We start from the raw sequence: 19,905 nt of genomic DNA on the forward strand, positions 1-19,905 counted from the left end.
ACTGAGAAATGCTTGTAAAGATAGGAAGGGACCAATAACTGTCCCATTCCATTATAGATTGATTAAGAGGAATGAACATTAAATGACATCAGGGTAAATGTCTTAGCATGAGCAGTTATGAAACTAATGGATGGGATATGAAATATTTTTTGCATGTAAGCTGAAAAGGATAAAAAACCCTCAGCCATTTTAGGTATTATCTCAGTTGGAGAGAGATAAATGTTCTTTAAAGGCAATAATTGTGATTTTTCTGAATATATGTTACATATTGTAGAAATGAAAATATTGTTTTTATTGTATATTTATACTGCAATCATTCATTGATAGAGCATTTTGGGTGTTTTTTCCATTGATTTTTTTTCTCAATTCAATGAAAACAAATATTTTAAACATTTGCTTAAGACATTTTTTCAGCTCCAAAATTTCTCCCTCCTTCTTTTCCATTAACCCTCCTTGAGAAGGTGAGCAACTTAATATAGTTTACATATGTTCAGTCATGAAAAAAATTTCCATACTTATCATGTTGCAAAAGAAAATGCAGACCAAAAAAAACTGATGACCACATTTATAAACCATCAGTTCTTTCTTTGAATAGCATTTTCCATCATAAGTCAGAATTGTTTTGGATCATTATATTGCTGAGAACTGCTTAGTCATTCACATATACAAGTCATAGTATAATATTGCTATTACTATGTACAATGATCTCCTGGCTCTGCTTAGTTTAGTTTGCATTAGTCTGTATAAGTTTTCCTAGGTTTTTGCAAAAGCATCCTGTTCATCAGTTTTCATAGCATAATAATCTTTCATAGTCATATATCAAAGCTTATCCCCAATTGATAGACATCCCTTCAGTTTCCAAGGTTTTATTACCACAAAAGAGCTTATATAACTACACACACACACACACACACACACACACACACACACACACACACACACACATTTATGTAGATAGATCATTTCCCTTTTTTCTTTGATCTCTTTGGGGTACAGTTATAGTAGTAGTATTGCTGGGTCAAAGAGTATGAATAGTTTTTAACCCTTTAGGCATAGTTTCCAGTTGTTCTCCAGAATGGTTGAATCAGTTCACAACTACATTGGGTGCTTTTTAATAGTCACACAAAGAAGCTAATTTCTTTTTTTTAAATATATTTTATTTGATCATTTCCAAGCATTATTCATTAAAGACATAGATCATTTTCTTTTCCTCCCCCCACCCCCCCATAGCCGACGTGTAGATCCACTGGGCATTACATGTTTAAAGAAGCTAATTTCTAAAGTTATTTTAGCAAGTGAAATAATGAGAAAGGGGGAAAGTTCCAAGTTAAATATATCTCCTCTATCTTATTTTACTGTTTGTATGACTTTGTAAGGCTGATATATATGTTGAAACTTCATAATGATTGGCTTTAGAGCGTCTGGTTTAATTTTTTGTAGAAGACATTTCTTGTTTTTTTTTTGTAAACTTTTTTCCTAGAAGTCTTTACAGCAGTAAAACGGATAATATTGCAATCATTTAGACTTGAAATTAATTTTTATTACTACTTCTTTCCATTATTAATTATGAATAATTTTTAGTTAAGTGAAAGGGACTAGTTGATTTTTAATTTTCTTCCTGAGTGAGTCTTTTGATGAAATTACTTTAATTACTTTTATTATTCTCAATAGCCAATCCATTGCTAGAAGCTTTTGGGAATGCAAAGACTGTTCGTAACAATAATAGCAGCCGTTTTGGAAAATTTGTTGAAATCCATTTCAATGAAAAGGTAAGATGACATTTTTGGATATGGTATATTTTGTATGTTTGTGATGAGTGTGAAGATGTTAAAAGATTTATAGTTCTTTCTCCCTCATTTCTTAATAAATTCAGGTAGAGCTTATTTGTTTTCAAGGAGAGTAGGGACACAGCTTTAATAATGTCTTTACTATTTCTATTTAATACATTCTTTTCTTTTAGGCAGATTCGAGAACACTAGTAATTTTGTTATAAACTTCAGAAACCCCATGGGAAGGTTTATTTTAAGGGTAGCCATTTTGTTGCCAAACTGTCCTTTATTTTGGGTAACAATGGAAACTCATTAAAATAAAACAAATAACTAATCCTTCATTTTTTTATAATATTGAAAAGTTGTAGTGACATATGTTACTGTATTTTGCCATTAAAATCATTCATGGTTTTGTTATTATTAGAGACACTTAAATTGTCTGTTTTGTTTATCCATTAGAACTTAAAGTTTTCTACTTTCTCTCAAAACCTTATCACTATTTCTATTAATGAAATCAATTATTTTAATTCAATGAAAATGTATTAAGTACATCTTATATTCAAGATATAAAATCCTAGAAAACTCCCTTTCTTTGAAGTGAAAAAGCCACTTAGCCCAGAACTATCTACATGATAATTTGAGGAGGAAGAATGGATCACTAACAATGTTGGGGGAAAAGGAATGGTGTCTCATAGGAGGTACAATTAAATGTAGTTGAAAGAAGATAGAGAATCTAAGAAGCAGCAGTGAGAAGGTTTAGTTAATTCTAGTGGAGAGTCAGAAAGAGAGAGAGATATAACATTCAGGAAATTACAAGTAGATCAATTTGATTGGCATGGAGAATTATGGAAAGAAAAAAATGAGAAATGAGGTAGTAGGTTTTAGATAGGTTGTGAAATACCAAACTCAGGTATTTTTATTTTATTTTAGTGAATAACTGAAGATTTGTGAGCAGCAGCATGACGTGGTTAGGCGTTTTTCTAGGAAGATTATTTTTTTAGTTGTGGGGAGACAGAGAGGAAGGAACTAAAAACAGGGAGACAAATTAAGCTATTTCTTATTATTCAGGCAAAAAATGTTAAGAACCATGGTGGACATGTGGGTGAAAGGAAGAGCTTCAGTGTGAAAGATATTAAAGTAGCATCAGTAATTGTGCCTGGATACCTGAGAGGGTGGGGGAGATGAGGCAGAGGAAAGAGTCACAAGAGCATCTTCAAAGTTGTCATATGAGGAACTATTGTGCCTGCAGTGGAAAATGGACAATCAGTCTATAAAAGAGACTGATAAATGGAAAATTGATAAAGGTAAAAATGATAGAAGTAAATGATGATAAATTCTTTTTTAGAAGTGTTGAATTTGAATGAAATATTAGTCCTATAGGCATCTTCAGATTTGAGAATGAAACTCAGGAGAAAGGTTAGGATTGAGTTTGGAGATTTGGGAGTCAGTGAAATAGAAATGTTTATTCAAACCTTGAGGGAGCATATCAAATGAGAAGGGTATCAAGAGAGAAGTGAGAAAAAGGCCTAGAAAAGAACAAAGGATACACTATAGGGTTAGGGGATGGGAAATGGATAGTGATTCAGCCAGGAAAACTAAGAAGGAACAGTTTGCAGAAAGGTAGCCAAGTGAGAGCAATGTTTGGAATGGCAAGTGAGCCAGAGAACCAGATAAGAATAGAACAAAAGTCATTTATCTCTTTAGAGCTTAGTTTTCATATCTGTAAAATGATAATATTAGACAAGATATCTTGGATGATCAAAATGGCAAACTCAAAAGAGAGATTTGGTAGGGATAGTCAACAGAAAAGAACAAGATTTTTTTTTTGTATGAAGGGTCATGTGCTTGTTAGGCAGTATCCTGAGTTATAGGAATATGAGTGAAGTTTCCTGTTTTAAGGGAGCTTACATTCTATTAGCAGGCTATAGAATATTCACACATATTCACATAGATAATTTATTAAAATGATATAGTGATAGTGAAGGACAACACTAACAACTAGGAAAATCAGGAAAGGCATTTTGAATGGGGTGACATTTGAACTGCAACTTTATTAAAAATTATTTGTTTAATTAATTAATTTAGAATAATTTCCCAGTGTTCCATGATTCATGTTCTTTCCCTCCTCTCCTCTCTCCCCACTCCCAGAGCCAGTGAGCAATTCCACTGGGTTTTACATGTATCATTGTTGAACTGATACTTTAAAGAGAAGGAGAGGTTACAAGAGACAGTGAAGCAGCCTTCTAGTCTAGAGGGAATATTTGTAGGCAAAGAGAAAGGACATCTTATAGGGGAAATAGCAAACAGTCAAATTTGGATGGATCAGAGTCCACGAGGGAGAGTGATGTGCAATCATACGAGAAAGGATGGAAACAGATTGTGAAGGCTTTAAATACCAGAGTTTCTATCTTTATCCAAAGATAATGGGGACCCACAGAAACTTCTTGGGCACAGGAATGAGATGGTCATATATGAGTTTAAGGAATCAGTCTTGGTTCTTATAATTTCACTTACTATTATCTCATTTTTACCTTTCTTTTAACTTAGTTTTTGGTTGCAGCTTTGTGGTAACTCATCAAGTTTTTACACAGTCAACTCATTTGGAAATGACTTCTACATCAGTAGCCAGCCCTTTCTTGTTTATTCACACATAGTCAGTTTGTGTGTGTGTGTGTGTGTGTGTGTGTGTGTGTGTGTGTGTGTGTGACACATAGATTTCTTGCTTGTCAGAGTCTGTACTTTTGTAGTTTGTTTTGAAGAACATATTCATGATGTATAGGCACAAGGATTTTTAATTTATTTATTCTGTTCTGACCTATTTTGTTTAATTTAGAATACCACTAATAATGGTATTTATATAATACTTTGACATTTGCACAGTATTTTATAATTAGCATCTCATTTTATCCTCATAACAATCCTATGACTGATATGCTATTATTTTTCCCATATGCCAGATGAGGAAATTGAGGCTGACATAGGTGAAGTGACTTGCCCAGGGTCATATAGCTATTAAGTGTCTGAGACCACATTTATGGTCTTTTTCTTCTTGGCTTCAGTATGCTATATCCTCTGTGACACCTAGAAGCCTTGTTACAGCCATATTTTCCAACATTTTTACAATTTTTGTTTATGTATATAAATCTTTGAGATTTGATTTGTATGTGAAATTGATTTGGAGGAGATTGGATATTTTCTTTAACCCTTTACACTTTGACTTTCTACTTCCTACTACCATTCAGTAAGAAAGCAAAAAGAAGCCATACTAGATAGACTAAGGACCATTAAGTATTAACCCCCCCCCATAGATTAGTCTGATTGAAACATTAACCACTTAGTGGCCATTCTTCTGGCGATGACCCTCTTTGTTCTTGTTAAGCTTTAAGCCCAGGATGGCAAACAGTGCATTGCTAGGATCTTATTCAAAGTCTCTTGGGAGAACATCTCCCAGGCCACCTGTATTGCCACAGTGAGGCACTGAAATGTGTCTTTTGTGGAGTATCTGTTCATGTACAGATGATTGTAGAGATGGTTATTTATCAGAAAAGATTACATTTTCATGTATATATTAATGTTTAAAGGTATTTCCATAAAAAGTAATTTCTTGACAAACTTTCTGATCCATATGATGACCACTGTACCACCCCCAAGGACTAAGAATGAAACATGTTACCCACCCCCTAACAGGGAGGTTGGGGAACTTGAGGGGAAAATTGAAATATTTATGAACATGGCCAATATGTGGATTTGGATGTATTTTGCTTTATTATGCTTATTTGTTATAAGAAAATTATAAAAGGGCAACGACTTTGAGGGGATTTTGGAAGGAAGGGGGGAACTAGTGATGAGGACACCCTTCACACACACAAAAGAACAAAAAAGAGTCATTGTGACATTTAAAAAATTCACAGTGTTGAACAGAAGATATATTCAGTAGATACAGATAAGCAAGTCAGCTTTGAAGCATGTTCAATTTGTTATATTCTTTTAAAAATGCAACTCACGGTTTCATGAGCTGTTGTTTTTTCTTTTGACTTTGTGGAAATGTTCATGTTTGATGATGTTTGGTGAGTACAGAACAAAAAAATGAAAAAAAATCTGTTTCTTTTTTTCATTTAGAATGCAGTTGTTGGTGGATTTGTTTCACATTATCTTCTAGAGAAATCTAGGATCTGTGTTCAAGGCAAAGAAGAAAGGAATTACCATATCTTTTACAGACTGTGTGCTGGTGCTTCTGAAGATATTAGGGAAAAGCTTCATTTAAGTTCCCCAGATAATTTTCGGGTAAGTTGGGTGAGAAAAAGAAATTATCCTTCTAACAGTCCATTTTTACTGTGCAATTGGTTTTATTTGGATTACAGATCACAAATCAGACATATTCTAGTTCAAATTTATTTCATTTAACTATAATTTGGTAAATCATGAAACTGAGAGAATCACAGTATAGTGAATAGAGAGCTGGCCACAAAACTAGGAAGAACTGATTTGAAGTTCCATGTCTAACACATACTATTTTGTGATGTTAGATATCTGTGCTTTAGGTAGCTATTGAAATTATAAATAGCCAAAAAGATGCTTATTTGTATTGGTATAGGAAATTCCCGTATCTGAAAGTTCTCTACACTAATGTAATGAAAAATCTAAGCCCTATCCTAAGCAACCCACCTTGTTAGAATCACAGATATAGCAAATAAATGTATTTGAATTTTTCCTCATGTTGCAACTAGTGAAAATGATGGTAAAAATGTGGGAAATATATAAGTAAAAATCACATTGTTCTATCTGCACAATTTATGAATATTCAAGAAATAGGCTGGTTTACACTTGACCAATATGTGGAGAAAATGATTCGATATACAAATTTAGAAAGGCAAATCAAACTGCTCTTATTCAAAATTAAAGTCAACATATTAAAAAAATGTCATGGGAAACACTTCCATATTGGTCACTGTTGTAAGAGCACATTCATATATAACCAGAATCCCAAAATAAAACAATAAAAATACTTAAATGAAAGGTGACTCCAACAGTTCTTCCTCTGGAGGTGGCTAGTATTCTCCATCATAGATCTTTCAGGATTTTCCCAGGTCATTGCATTGCTGAGAGTAGACAAATTTTCACAGATAATCATTGTACAATATTGCTGTTATTGTATACAGTGTTCTCCCAGTTCTGTTTATTTTGCTCCACGTCAATTCCTGCAGACCTTTCCAGCTTTTTCTGAAATCATCTTGTTTATCATTTCTTATAGTACAGTGGTATTCCATCACAAACATGTGCCACAGTTTGTTCAGTCATTCCCCCAATTGATGGACATCTTCTCAGTTTCCAATTCTTTGCCACTATAAAAAGAGCAGCTATAAACATTTTTGTACAAGTAGGTCCTTTCCCCTTTTTTATTATCTTTGGGATACATACCCCTAGTAGTGGTTATTACTGGATCAAAGGGTATACAAACTTTTATAGTCCTTTGGGCATAGTTCCAAATTACCTTCCTCAGCATATAATTAAACCCATGGTTATGCTAATTGTTATTTTGTTTTCCTTTTTCCTGTCCCCCCCTTGGGATCATTTTAAATTTCTATGACATCTGTTATTCCCAAAATTCCAATTCACATGACACCCACATCCTTTTCTGAAACTGCTTTAAAGTACCAACACAGATTGTATTAAAGGGTATTTTTAGTTATATTTATCCTTCTACATTTGTGTTTCAGATTCATTACATCTGGTTGTGACCTAAGGTTTTCTCATTTCTCCCTCGCAATTGTAGATGGGTAAAATTCCTGCTGCAGTGGCTTTGTCCCCTGGGCATGATATAATCTACCTATAATAGCAAATAAAGCTTTAATTATACAGAGATAAATACCTGTTTGACAATATTTGAATTAAGTAAATTTGTATTTTAGTAAATATAATATCTTGAAAGTACCAGGAACATCCAGACTTCTTGAGTAATTTTAAAAGTATATCAAGGTGACATCTGCCACATTTTTACAAAGGTTTCTTATTTTCAGAATGGTTTGTGGAAAAGGAAAAAGTATATAGGATGATATAATTAGTTAAAATGATGGCAAAAACTTTGAGCTGCTGAGGTTTTAACTTTGTGATCACATGCATATATATTTGCTTAATGGAAGTAATTAAGAAGAAAAACTTCCATTCAAAAAGGGTTTTTCAGAAAAACCTTGAAAATCTCTCATAATCAAATAATATGCCTATTTTTGCCTTTCAAAATGAAGAAAAGGTTTTTCCTAACATTTTAATTGCAATTTGTGCAATTTGTAAAGATGCACTTTGCTGCCCCCCCCTCAGATTTTATGATAGTTAGCCATATTACTTTGTTTCCATTACTTTGTGTGTGTTTGTTTTAAAACTCTTACCTTCCCTCTCAGAATCAATACTATGTATTGGTTCCAAGGCAGAAGAGTGGTAAGGGCTAGGCAATGGGGGTTAAGTGACTTGCCCAGGGTCTCACAGCTAGGAAGTATCTGAGGTCATATTTGAACCCAGGACCTGCCTCTAGGCCTGGCTCTCAAACCACTGAGCCACCCAGATGCGCACTCCCCCCATCCATTACTGTGTTTTAATGGCATAGTAAACCATAAATCACTGAATAACTATGTATAAAATGAAATAGTAATTAACCTTCCAAATAATTTATATTTTACTTTTGATACATATTTTATTTTTATATTTCTGGATGTTTAATGGTTAATAATTTGGGAATGGTTAATTGTCAATAACCTGGGAAATTACTCTAAAACAGAAGGTATATGGATCAGATTTAGAGAAAACTAAAAAGTTTTCAATTTATCCATTCCATTCTTGTGCCTTGTCTCCCTATATATACTGAAAATAACTCTCCCAAACTAATACAAAAAGTTTCCTTTTACTATAGCTCTTACCAAAGGAATGTTTTGAAAATATTTGGTCTTCAAGCAAGTGATAGAGAACATTGCAAAATGTAAAGTGAATAACTAATTATATCAAATTAAAAAGGTTTTGTACAGACAAAACCAATGCAACCAAAATTAGAAGGAAAACAACAAACTCGGAGAACATTTTTATAACAAAACTCTGACAAAGATTTAATTCCCAAATATATAAGGAACTAAGTCAAATCTACAAAAAATCAAGCCATTCCCCAATCGACAAATGACCAAGGGACATGTATAGTCAGTTTTCACAGGATGAAATAAAAACTATCAATAAGCACATGAAAAAGTGTTCTAAATCCCTCTTGATTAGAGAAATACAAATTAAAACAACTCTGTGGTACCACCTCACACCTAGCAGATTGGCCAATATGACAGCAAAGGAAAGTGATAAATTTTGGAGGGGATGAGGCAAAATTGGGACACTAATACACTGCTGGTAGAGTTGTGAATTGGTCTGACCATTCTGGAGGGCAATTTGGAACTATGCATAAAGGGCTTTAAATGAATTCCTATTTTGATCCAGCCATACCATTGCTGTGTTTGTACCCCAAAGAGATAATAAGGAAAAACACTTGTACAAAAATATTTATAGCCATTCTCTTCATGGTGGCCAAAAATTGGAAAATGAGGGGGGTGTCCATTGATTAGGGAATTCCTGAATAAATTGTGGTATATGTTGGTGATGGAGTATTATTGTGCTGAAAGGAATAAAGAAATGGAGGAATTCCACATGAACTGGAATGACCACCAGTAATTGATGAAGAGTGAGAAGATCAGAACCAGGAGAACATTGTACACAGAGACTGATACATTATGACACAATGGATTTTTCTACCATTAGCAATGCAGCGACCCAGGACAATCCAGAGGAAGTTATGAGAAAGAATGTTATCCACATCCAGAGAAAGAGCTGTGGAACCATAAATGCATTAGAAAAATATAGGATCGACCATGTAGTGGGATTAGGGATAAGATTAGGGTTTTGATGTTAAAGAATTACTCTACTGCAAATATGCATAACATGGGAATAGGTTTGGAACAATGATACCTATATAACCCAGTGTAACTGCTTGTTGGCTTTAGGAGGTGGGAAGGAGAAAGGGGAAGGGTAGGGGAATCATGAATCATGTAACCATGGAAATATATTCTAAATAAAAATTATAAAAAAGAAATTATCTGGTCTTTAATTAGCCTCTGAACACTAAATTAATCATTGAAATTAAATTATATTTATATGGTAACTTTAGGATTGAATACCTTTTGTGTAAACAAGTTCCTATAATTTAAGCAAGTCTAACAGTATAAGTTAAGTCAAAAAGTATTTATTAAATCAGGCATCATACTGAGTTCTAGCAATGCAAAGAACAAGAAAAGACAACTCCCTTTTCTCAGAGAGTTTACAACCTAATTGGGGAGACAACATGAAAACAACTATACACAAACAAGATGGATTATAGACAGAAGAAAGAAAGTGCTAGAGTTAAGGAGGACTAGATGAGGATTTTTGCAGAAGGTGGGATTTTAGGTGAGACTTGAAGGAAGGCAGAGAAGCCATTGCTGAAGGCAAGATTTCACTTGCTCAGCCTTTGATTTCTATTCCTGTAAATGTTCTACTCTTATTTTCAGAAACTAAAGTTGCAAACTTTGCCATATAAAAGTATAAAAATGATAACTTAATTTTTATATTATTTTATCTGTCCCAAGCACCATTACATGAATTATCTCATTTGATTATGGATTCATTAAGACCAAGTTTAAATAGACATTTATTAGTTTAAATAGACATTTATTAAGTGCCTTAGGTGCAAGGTAAGTCATATGGGCAAGATATTAAATTATAGTTCTTGCCCTCAGTGAGTTTACAGTCTAGTAGTCTAGAACCCTTTAAGAAAAATCAGTAAAGATAAGATAAAGTATTAATATCAATCTCTGTTTGAAATGCGTTGTCATTGAAGTTCTAAGAGAAGCTCTTATTCTTCTCTCCCTGACTATTCTTACCTCTTACTCTTAAAATCTTTTTGGGGAAAGTTCAACAAAATGTATTAAAAAAAACCTCTTTTCCTCAAATATTGCTTAGAATTAATGCTTTGTCATATAGTTCATAGATTATATTATCACTTAAGAATGTCATATTGACTATTTGGTCTCTAAGTTACTGTTTATCAAATATTCAGAAGTTTCTGAGATACTTATTTTTATTTTTAGTACTTCAGTTTATCTACTCTTTTTATTTCTAGTTGAATATTGGTATTCAGTCATTTAATTTTGTGGGCCTAGTGTTATTGAAAAAAAATCATTTATGTATTATGTGGTGAATAATTGACACCCTGAATTAAAACTAAATGTTCTTCAGTATGATGAATGGAAATACATCTTAATTGTTGATAAAATTCAAATGAGATTTCCTCTTTATCAATTTGTAATATAAAAATATTCCTTTTTCATAGTATTTAAATCGAGGCTGTACTAGGTACTTCGCAAATAAGGAAACAGACAAACAGATTTTACAAAACCGCAAAAGTCCTGAGGTACAGTAAACTCATATTTTTCACATTTTAAAAAATGTTTACCAAGAGGAAGCAATATGTTTACTCATTATTTTTGTCCAGTAGCTTGAATTTGGCTTTAATAGTATATTTACTGATTTTAAAGAACAAGAAATTATTTAAAAATTATTAAAAATGATTATAAAATTGTAATATTTATTATAGTATAAGCATTTGTCAGTCTAGGTATTTACTTCTTTGTGAATTAGCTGGGTGTTTTTGTGTGTGTGAATTGCCCAAGATTATTTTCCAAGGATACATTAAGAATGTATTCTAGTACTTTATTAATTTATAGCTACATTAAACAGTAAAGATATAGAATATGCACATGTTGATTTTAGTTGGTTCCCCACTATAATAATTTAATTACATAATGATGCTCAATTGTTAGAACTCATAAAAGTGCTATTTTATGTTTCATAATGTTTTACAAGCATGCCAATTAATCATTCTATCATCTTATGCCCTGGGGGGAAATATTAATTTTAATAAAAATTTTACTCTATATTTCATGCTATTTTTAAAACATTTAAGTTCTGAACTTAGAAAATGAAATAGTATAGATTTTTAAGTCTTAATGTGTAAGATACCCAAGTAATATATTGATTTAAAGTAATTAAATTCAAAAGGCTGCAAAATTCTGAAAATAAAGAAGAAATGTTTATTTCTATTGTTAATTTAGATAATGGAAATTTTATATTGAATGTTTAATTGAACATGTTATTCATATAGATAATTTTTGTAGATATATTTTTGAATATGCCAAGTTTATGGTTTAAAAATTTTTGACTCACTTGACATTGGTGGCTATTGAGAAATAAAGAAAAGGGAAAGTAGAAAAATGTGTCCTCAAGTTATAAATAATTCTAATATCTGTGTAATTTAGGTAGTTCATTTTGGATGAAAACATAAATTTTCCTTAAAACAAGAGAAATGGGAAGGAAAAAAATAAATGTTTTTAATTTTGGCAAAAAATACTAACATAATTTTAAAAGGTAAAAGGCAATATAAAGAAAAGAGACCCAGAATATTATAGGGTAGTTAGGCTTTTGAATTAGGGAATAATAGGTTTTAGTCATACTTTTAAAGTATATTTGGCATATGACTGGTCAAGGGTAAAAAAACGTGACTTATTATCCCAGGCTACTCTTAAGACTAATAGGAACCTTCTATACTGGAATTTCATATTAATGAAATTACAGATCTAGACAATTTTAAAAGAAAATATGAATTATTTGAATAGGAAATCATAAAGACCATAATTGATTATTTTCAGTAATTCCACAAGTGCCATATTTAGAACTTATTACTATTATGTAAAGGTCATTTCCTCTGAGATAATAGAAATTCAGTTTTTCCATTGCAGAATGGAAAAAGTATAGGAGATAGGAGTAGGGAAAAAAATAAAACAGGTTTTCATTGCTTGAAGAGAAGAGAAAAATGTAGTATTACTAGTTTTTTAGTCGGCATATCTTGTTTCTGTCTATCCCTAATCTTGTTGATAATATGTGTGAATTTAAACATAGATGGATAATGAATTAATGCTTTAAATTACCTTTTGTCTTTTTCTTTATTATCAGGAAGATGAGGTGAACATTTTGAATAATTAGAAGATGTAGTTTAATTCTCTTGGTGTTTCCTAAGTCTTTGTGAAGTGTTTACTTTTTAGATGCATGTAGTATTTATAGTCTGCAATGACTTTGACAGTATTTTCATTTATATTTAATTTCAAGAACTTTTTTATTAGAGAGATATACCATTTAACTTATAGTAGTTTTCAGTTTTCCTAAAAGATTGTACTTTCTGTTCATTTTTCTGCATGTAGTTATTGCTACTTTTCTCCAAACCAGTATGATAGACTTCCATTGTAATATATGTCTAGATGTTTTCCAGAAATCAGGAAGAAAAATTATCATGTGTGAAGGTATTCTATAAGCCTTAGTATCATGTGGAGACAAGAAAAGAATCCAATCTCCAAACCTATGTTCATATGTATTAACCATATATATTTTGAAAGGATAGCTGTCAATTCACTCAGTATTTACTGTGAAATTATATTTAATTTATTCACTAATATCATGTTAGTAGCAAAGTTCTCTTTATACAGGTAGATTGAATAACTTTACTTAACTGCTTTCAACTTCTGGAAAATTCCTAGACATAGCTATTCTATCTTATAGTGTTCTTACAATTTTCATATTATGCATTTCCATGATCTTTGAAGGCATGGTTTCCTTCTTTTCTAATTCTGACCTTATGGTATTGCTTTTAATAGACAGTCACATTTAGATGCAAATATTTCCAAAAAGTTTTTCAGTAGCTCCTTGTAGTGAGCATTCTGTCCTCATATAACACTTGGATATCAAGTTTTAAAAACGTATTAGTCTTCAGAATGTTTTAGGGTTTCAGAAGTTTTTCAGTCCTTTGCTTGCCTACCAGTGTCTGTGTTAACACGAGTGGTAGTGTATGTACAAATCCTAGAGGTAAAGGACTTGGTAGTAAAATTTTGATAACACTATACTTACATTAGCCTGTTATTATTTTTTTACTTAATTTTTTCAAGCCTATGGTCTTATACTAATGTATGTGTTTGCACCAGCTAAATCACTTACTATTCTTGTTTTTTATTTCTTCATCCAATTAAAATGCTTTTGTTTAAAAATTATGGATTAATTGGAAAACATCTAATTGAATTAAATTTTGTAAAATCTTGGAAATTTATAAATATTTAATTTTGCATGAGTTTGCTTTGCTTCATTTAAAAAAGCAGTTATCATTTAACAAAATTTAAAAATAATTTTAAAAAACAATTGTCTTTTTTCTTTTGGTAGTATCTTAAAGCAGGTTCCTTGAAAGATCCTCTTTTAGATGACCATGGTGATTTCAATAGGATGTGCACAGCCATGAAAAAAATTGGTTTGGGGGATGAAGAGAAACTTGATCTTTTCAGGGTTGTAGCTGGTGTCTTGCACCTTGGAAATATTGATTTTGAGGAAACTGGTAGCACCTCAGGTAATAAAAATCAAATGATTTTTTAAATTGCATGTTATAGTTGTGAAATGAATATTGATGCATAATTTTTTTTAAAGGTAATAGTATATTAGTGCAAATTTTAGTTGCTAGACAATGGAAATAAGACTAACAGAACCATGAAACTTTGGGGGTTTTAACTCATGTGAATTATTAGTGAACTGAAAAATTGATAAGACAAAAATATATGCAATTCAGTCTTAATGTTTTGAATTTTTTGTGATATTTTGGCATCTACAATTTAAACTGCAGAATATTTTTATATGTATATAGATGCCTGTAATATTCCTTTAATTAATGAATTGAAAATCAAAAGTCCTATGCTATAAAGTCTCAATGGTAATTAGAAGGTTGAATTTGTTTCCTTATGTTTGGATTTTCATTCACTGTCTGGCTTAGACTCTCACTCTACCCCAATTCCTGCCCTTATGATAAGGAATTTCATCATGCTTCTATATGTTCCCTCAGATGAATGAATATATTAAAAAGCATATATTGAGTGTTCCCTTTTGTAGAGTTCTGTGAGAAACCTAGGGGATATAGAAAGAAAAAAATACAGTCTGTATTCTGTAGGAGTTTACATTTTTATAAAGGGAGTTTTAGCTGCAAGTCAGATGGAAAGGCTCAGAGGTCCTTAGGGTGCAACAACAAAGCTGATGATTATGTATCTTCATTTCCATTGTTAAAAACCACATCTGTTTTCGAGCCATTTGACTACATAAAAGACTTTGGTGGTGAGAACTTTCAAGTGAGTTTCTGTGCCCCAAGAAGCTGTATAAAGAGAGGTATGAGCCAATCAGGAATCTGGGGCTGGTTTTCTTTTTAGAGAAAATCAAGCCTTCTTGCAGGGAAACAGGGAATTTGATTCCTATCACATTAGGTGCCATCAGTTGCTCATTCCTCATATCAGATCTGTTGTCAAGTTCTGTCGATTCCACCTTTAGAACATCTGTCTTCTTTGCCCCTTTTTTTACATTGTGATGTAGTCCCTACGACTTCATACCTAGATCATTGTAACAGCTTTCTGGGTGGTCTCCCTGACTTAACTATCACCTTATTTCATTCTATCTTCCATTTAGCTATTAAAGTGATATTCCTAGAGCAGTTTTATTTTATACATAGAAAATTGTTTTGAAAAGGCAACCATAGGCTTCAACTGATTGCCAAAGGATTCCATAAAACAGAAAAGAACCCTGATCTAGAATATCAAGGGTAATAGTAGGAAAAACCTCAAAATAAACAGGAATGAAGGGGGGATAACACTTCCAGATCTCAGATTATAAAGCAATAATTATCAAACTATTTGGAACTGATTAAAAATTTAGTGGAACAGGTTAGGCAAGGAAGAGATAGAAATAGATTTAATAATTCAGCATTTGGTAAACTATAAAACATACAATTCCCAGATATGAGTTCTACATTTGACAGAAATTACTAGGAAAACTGGAAAGCATTCAGGCATAAATGAGATTTAAATCTACATTTTATATAATGAAATAGAGAAAATTAATTTAACTAATGAGAAGAGAATTGGTTAATTGGGAAACCTTCTCTACTATTGTAGATCTGTCTAGTATAATTTATTGTCTTTGAGTCACCTGGGGGACTGGGAGACAAAACAACTTTTCAGTTGCCACACATGAAATACTTGTCTGAGGTGGACTGCTGCATTTGTGTAGAAGCTGTTTCATTTTTATCTTTATTTGGTACAGTGTCTTATATACAGTAGGTACTCAAAAAGGCTTCATTAATTGAATTTGTCTACTTAAATTTAGCAGAGGAGCTAGTATGATAATTGTAATTAAATGAACATCAGAAAAATAATTCCTAAAATCCTTTGTTCACCAAAATTAACTTGTACTTAAAAATGTTATGTATTTGATTAGGTGGTTGTAATCTGAAAAACAAATCTACTCAGTCTTTGGAATGTTGTGCTGAGCTGCTGGGCTTAGATCAAGATGATCTTCGAGTGAGTTTAACCACAAGAGTCATGCTTACAACAGCAGGGGGCACCAAAGGAACAGTTATAAAGTAAGTTATTAAAATATTCCAAAACTATGACAGATAATTCTTATGCATTTTTAAAGTTTCTAAAGATAAATGGTGTCTTCTTTGTTCCTTGAAGTTATTTAAAATTGCAAAAAATATAGCTGAATAGAAATTGGCATTTTCCCCAAGAATTCAGGGTCACCTTCATAAGTCACTAAAGTAGGAATATTTGATATCTTGAAGTTAGTAAATAAAATAAGGAAGCTTTTGGAGAAATGATACAAAGATCTGGTTTAAAAAAACACATAGCTTACACATTTAAGTAAATAGTGTCAGATGAGGTGTCAGACAATTCTATAGTAGATAATTTTCTTAAATTGCCCTTTTGCTTTCAAGGCCAAAGACTGTATATAAAACCTCAATCTCATTATTTCCCAACTTCTTCAGCGCATTACCTCTACTGCTATATCCATTTCTTCTCTCATCATCAGTCTTTCGCTTCCTACTCATTTGTTTTCTGATTTCTATACATGGACCCTAAGCCTGTCATAGCTTTAAAAAGTCCTTTACTAGATCCTCCCATCTATACTACTTATTATCCTATAGCTTCTCTCTTCTTCTCAGCTTAATTTGAGAAATCATTTTAAGCTCAGTGCCTTTATTTCTCAAAATGTTTAAAACACAACTCATCTTTTTCCTAAACCCTCCTTTCTTCCAGACTCTCCTATTACTTTTGAGGGTACCACCATCATCCCAGGCATCCAGGATTACCACCACAGTGCTATCCTTAAATCCTTTATTACACTCACTCTGAATTTTCAATCTCTTGCTTAGTCTTGTAGTTTCTACCTTCACAAGATCTCTGTTAAAATCTTCTCTCCACTCACATACCCACTCACACACCTACTGTCATGGTGATAAACTATTATAAGAGCTTTTCAGTTGGTCATCTTGTTTGAAGTGCCTCTCCATACTATCCACTCATTTGCTAATGCCATCTTCCTAAAGCTCAGAACTGACCAAATCGCACCTCTGCTTCAGTCCCCCTTCAGGATCAAATACGAAATCTTCCGTTTGACATTTTTGAGATCTTTTACAACCCATTCCCTTCTTATCTTTCTAGTTTTCTTATACTTTATTCTCCTCCATGTACTTTATGATCTTACTATTCCTTACTCTCTTTTAAATCATCTGGATTCCTACTTTAACACTTCATGAAATCTGTTATCTCCCAAGTTATCAATGATCTCTTTAGTTGACAAATTTAATGACCTTTTCTAAGTCCTCATCCTTCTTTGACTGTAGCATTTTTTAATGTTGATCATCTCCCCCTGGATACTCTTTATTCTCTGGATTTTTCATGATTTTACTCTCTCTTGTTTTTTTTTTCAACCTGTGTGACTCTTTTTCTCTTTCTTAGACTGGATCTTCACCCAAGTTTCCACGAGTGTTCCCTGAACTCTGTTCTAAAACTTTTATTTTCTTACTTTGTTTTCTTACCTGGTGATCTTATCAGGTCCCATGGGCTCAATTATCATTTGCATTGTTGTGAAGGTCAAATGGCATAACATAAAAATTGCTTTGAAAACTTTAAAACATTATATAGACATGATGTTGATAATTCCTAGACTGACTTATCTAATTCTATTCTTTCTATTAGTCCCTAATTAGCAATTGCTTATTAGACTTTTCAAATACTATGACCTATAGATATCTCAATAACAGTCTGCTCAAATTAGGACTCATTATTTCTCCTCTCAATCTATCCTTCCTCTGACCTTCTCTCCTGCCATTAAATGCACCATCATTCTTCTAGTCAGCTTCTCATCCATATCTTCTTTGAATCTTCCTTCTTACTCAAATATCCAATTGTTTTTCACATCTTGTGATTCATATCTTCCCAATATATCTTACATGTCTTCTTTCCACTTGTATGGCCCCCACCCCAGTTCTGGTCATCATCATTTCTTTCCTGGAATATTTCAGTAGCCTTCTAATTCATCTTCCTGCCTAAATGTTCTCCCTACTCTAATCCATTTTTCACACAGCCACGAAAAAGAATTTCTTAATCTGCAGGTCTAACAAGGCTCTTTCCACATTTAGTAACTACACTTGCTCTTTTATTATCTTCAGGATTACACATGAACTACTCTTTTTTGACATTCAAAATCCTCCACAACCTGACTCTTTCCTCTTTTTCATGTGTTCTAAGACATTATTTCCATTCGTACACTCTCTGTCTGGAGATTTTTCTCCTAACTTGCTGTTCCATACATGTAATGCTTCATTTTTCTCCTTCTGATCCTTTGTACTGGCTTTTATACAGGCTTAAAATGTTTCTTTTCTTGCCTCTGTCTCTCAGTATTTTTGGTTTCCTTTAAAACTTGGCTCAAATGCCACCTCTTATAGGCTCTCTTTCCTGCTATTTCCTGCTATAGTGTTCTGCCTCCAATATTTCTCTGTCCCCTTAAACTCTTTGTTTTTTAGTGCAAAAGCAGCAAATATTTTGTAGTGGCCTTTTAGCAAATATATAACCAAGAGCACTGCAATGTTAGATGACCAAATGTCCTATGAAGTTATATTTCTTGTTTCTTTTGAGAGTACTAAAACCAAACTCTGAGAATGGTTGTTTTTTTTTGTCTTCCCAGGGAATATCTCTAAGTAATGTATATATTTAGCTGTAACATTGTTTTGATTATGTTTGGAATAAAATTATTAAGATTGATATACTACAGCTTCTCCACTAATATGATATCTTTTTGGTCACCTATTTGTCTTATCTATCTATATCTTTTTTGTATATGTTGTCTCCCCTTTAGAGCGCAAGAACTGTTGCATTTTCATCTTTCTGTCCTGATCATCTAGTATATTTCTTGGAACATAGTAGACATTTAATAAATGCTTATTGATTAAGTGATTGTCTATTAAAAAGGAGATCTTATTTATAGTTATTATTTAGTTGTTCAGTGGTCTGACTCTTTTGTTAGATTTAAAATGGTTGAAGGCCTTAAACTGTAACAGTTAAAAGAGTGATGTTGTAAACTGTAGTGAGTTAAAATGGTGGAAGATATAAATTGTGATAGATATAAGAGAGAGTGAGTAAATTTGACCACAGAAAATATGTTTCACTACAGTGTCTTGGTTTTTAAATCAAATATAAGGTGGTTGCCAGGGAAATATTCCCAATTATTCAAATACCCAAGTCAACTGGGTTTTATAGAGATTTTAATTAATAAAAATGTGGAATTAAAGAAAAGAGAGAAAGAGAGAAAAAGGAAATAAGTATGAAGGGCCTTAAGCCAACATGGCCTAGACCTGAGTCTTAAGAGAGAGAGATCAGTCAGTCAGTCCTTTAACACTCACCACAAGGTCTGTCTAAGCAAGGATTCTAGTGACACCAGGCCAGCTCCATCTCAGCTGACTTCACCAGAGAGAGTTCCAGCCAGAGTCCTCCTTAAAGAGCCTTCCAGCCAGAGACTATTCCAAAGGGCCTCTCTCCAGAGCCTCCAGAGGGACAGAGTCCCCTCAGAGGAGCTCCAGTGAGACCTCCTTAGAGATTGTCCTCCAAGAGCTTCCCTTCTCCAGAACCTCTCTCAAGAGATTCTTCCCAAGTGATCCTCATCAGAGATC

General features: G+C 32.7%; 1 protein-coding gene across 4 annotated transcripts in view; it reads left to right on the forward strand.

Annotated features, from left to right (window-relative positions):
* The window catches only part of MYO6 (myosin VI), a 191,479-nt gene that overhangs the window by 105,639 nt on the left and 65,935 nt on the right, over positions 1-19,905 (forward strand). For all 4 annotated transcript variants that reach the window (XM_007484224.3, XM_001365803.5, XM_007484226.3 and 1 more), the window contains 5 exons: positions 1,672-1,769; positions 5,889-6,053; positions 11,158-11,238; positions 14,088-14,268; positions 16,173-16,317. In XM_007484224.3, coding sequence (XP_007484286.1) covers positions 1,672-1,769; positions 5,889-6,053; positions 11,158-11,238; positions 14,088-14,268; positions 16,173-16,317 — 670 coding nt within the window. The remainder of the gene's footprint in view (positions 1-1,671; positions 1,770-5,888; positions 6,054-11,157; positions 11,239-14,087; positions 14,269-16,172; positions 16,318-19,905) is intronic.

The sequence above is a fragment of the Monodelphis domestica genome, chromosome 2 (genome assembly GCF_027887165.1).
Source record: "Monodelphis domestica isolate mMonDom1 chromosome 2, mMonDom1.pri, whole genome shotgun sequence".
NCBI lineage: Eukaryota > Metazoa > Chordata > Mammalia > Didelphimorphia > Didelphidae > Monodelphis > Monodelphis domestica.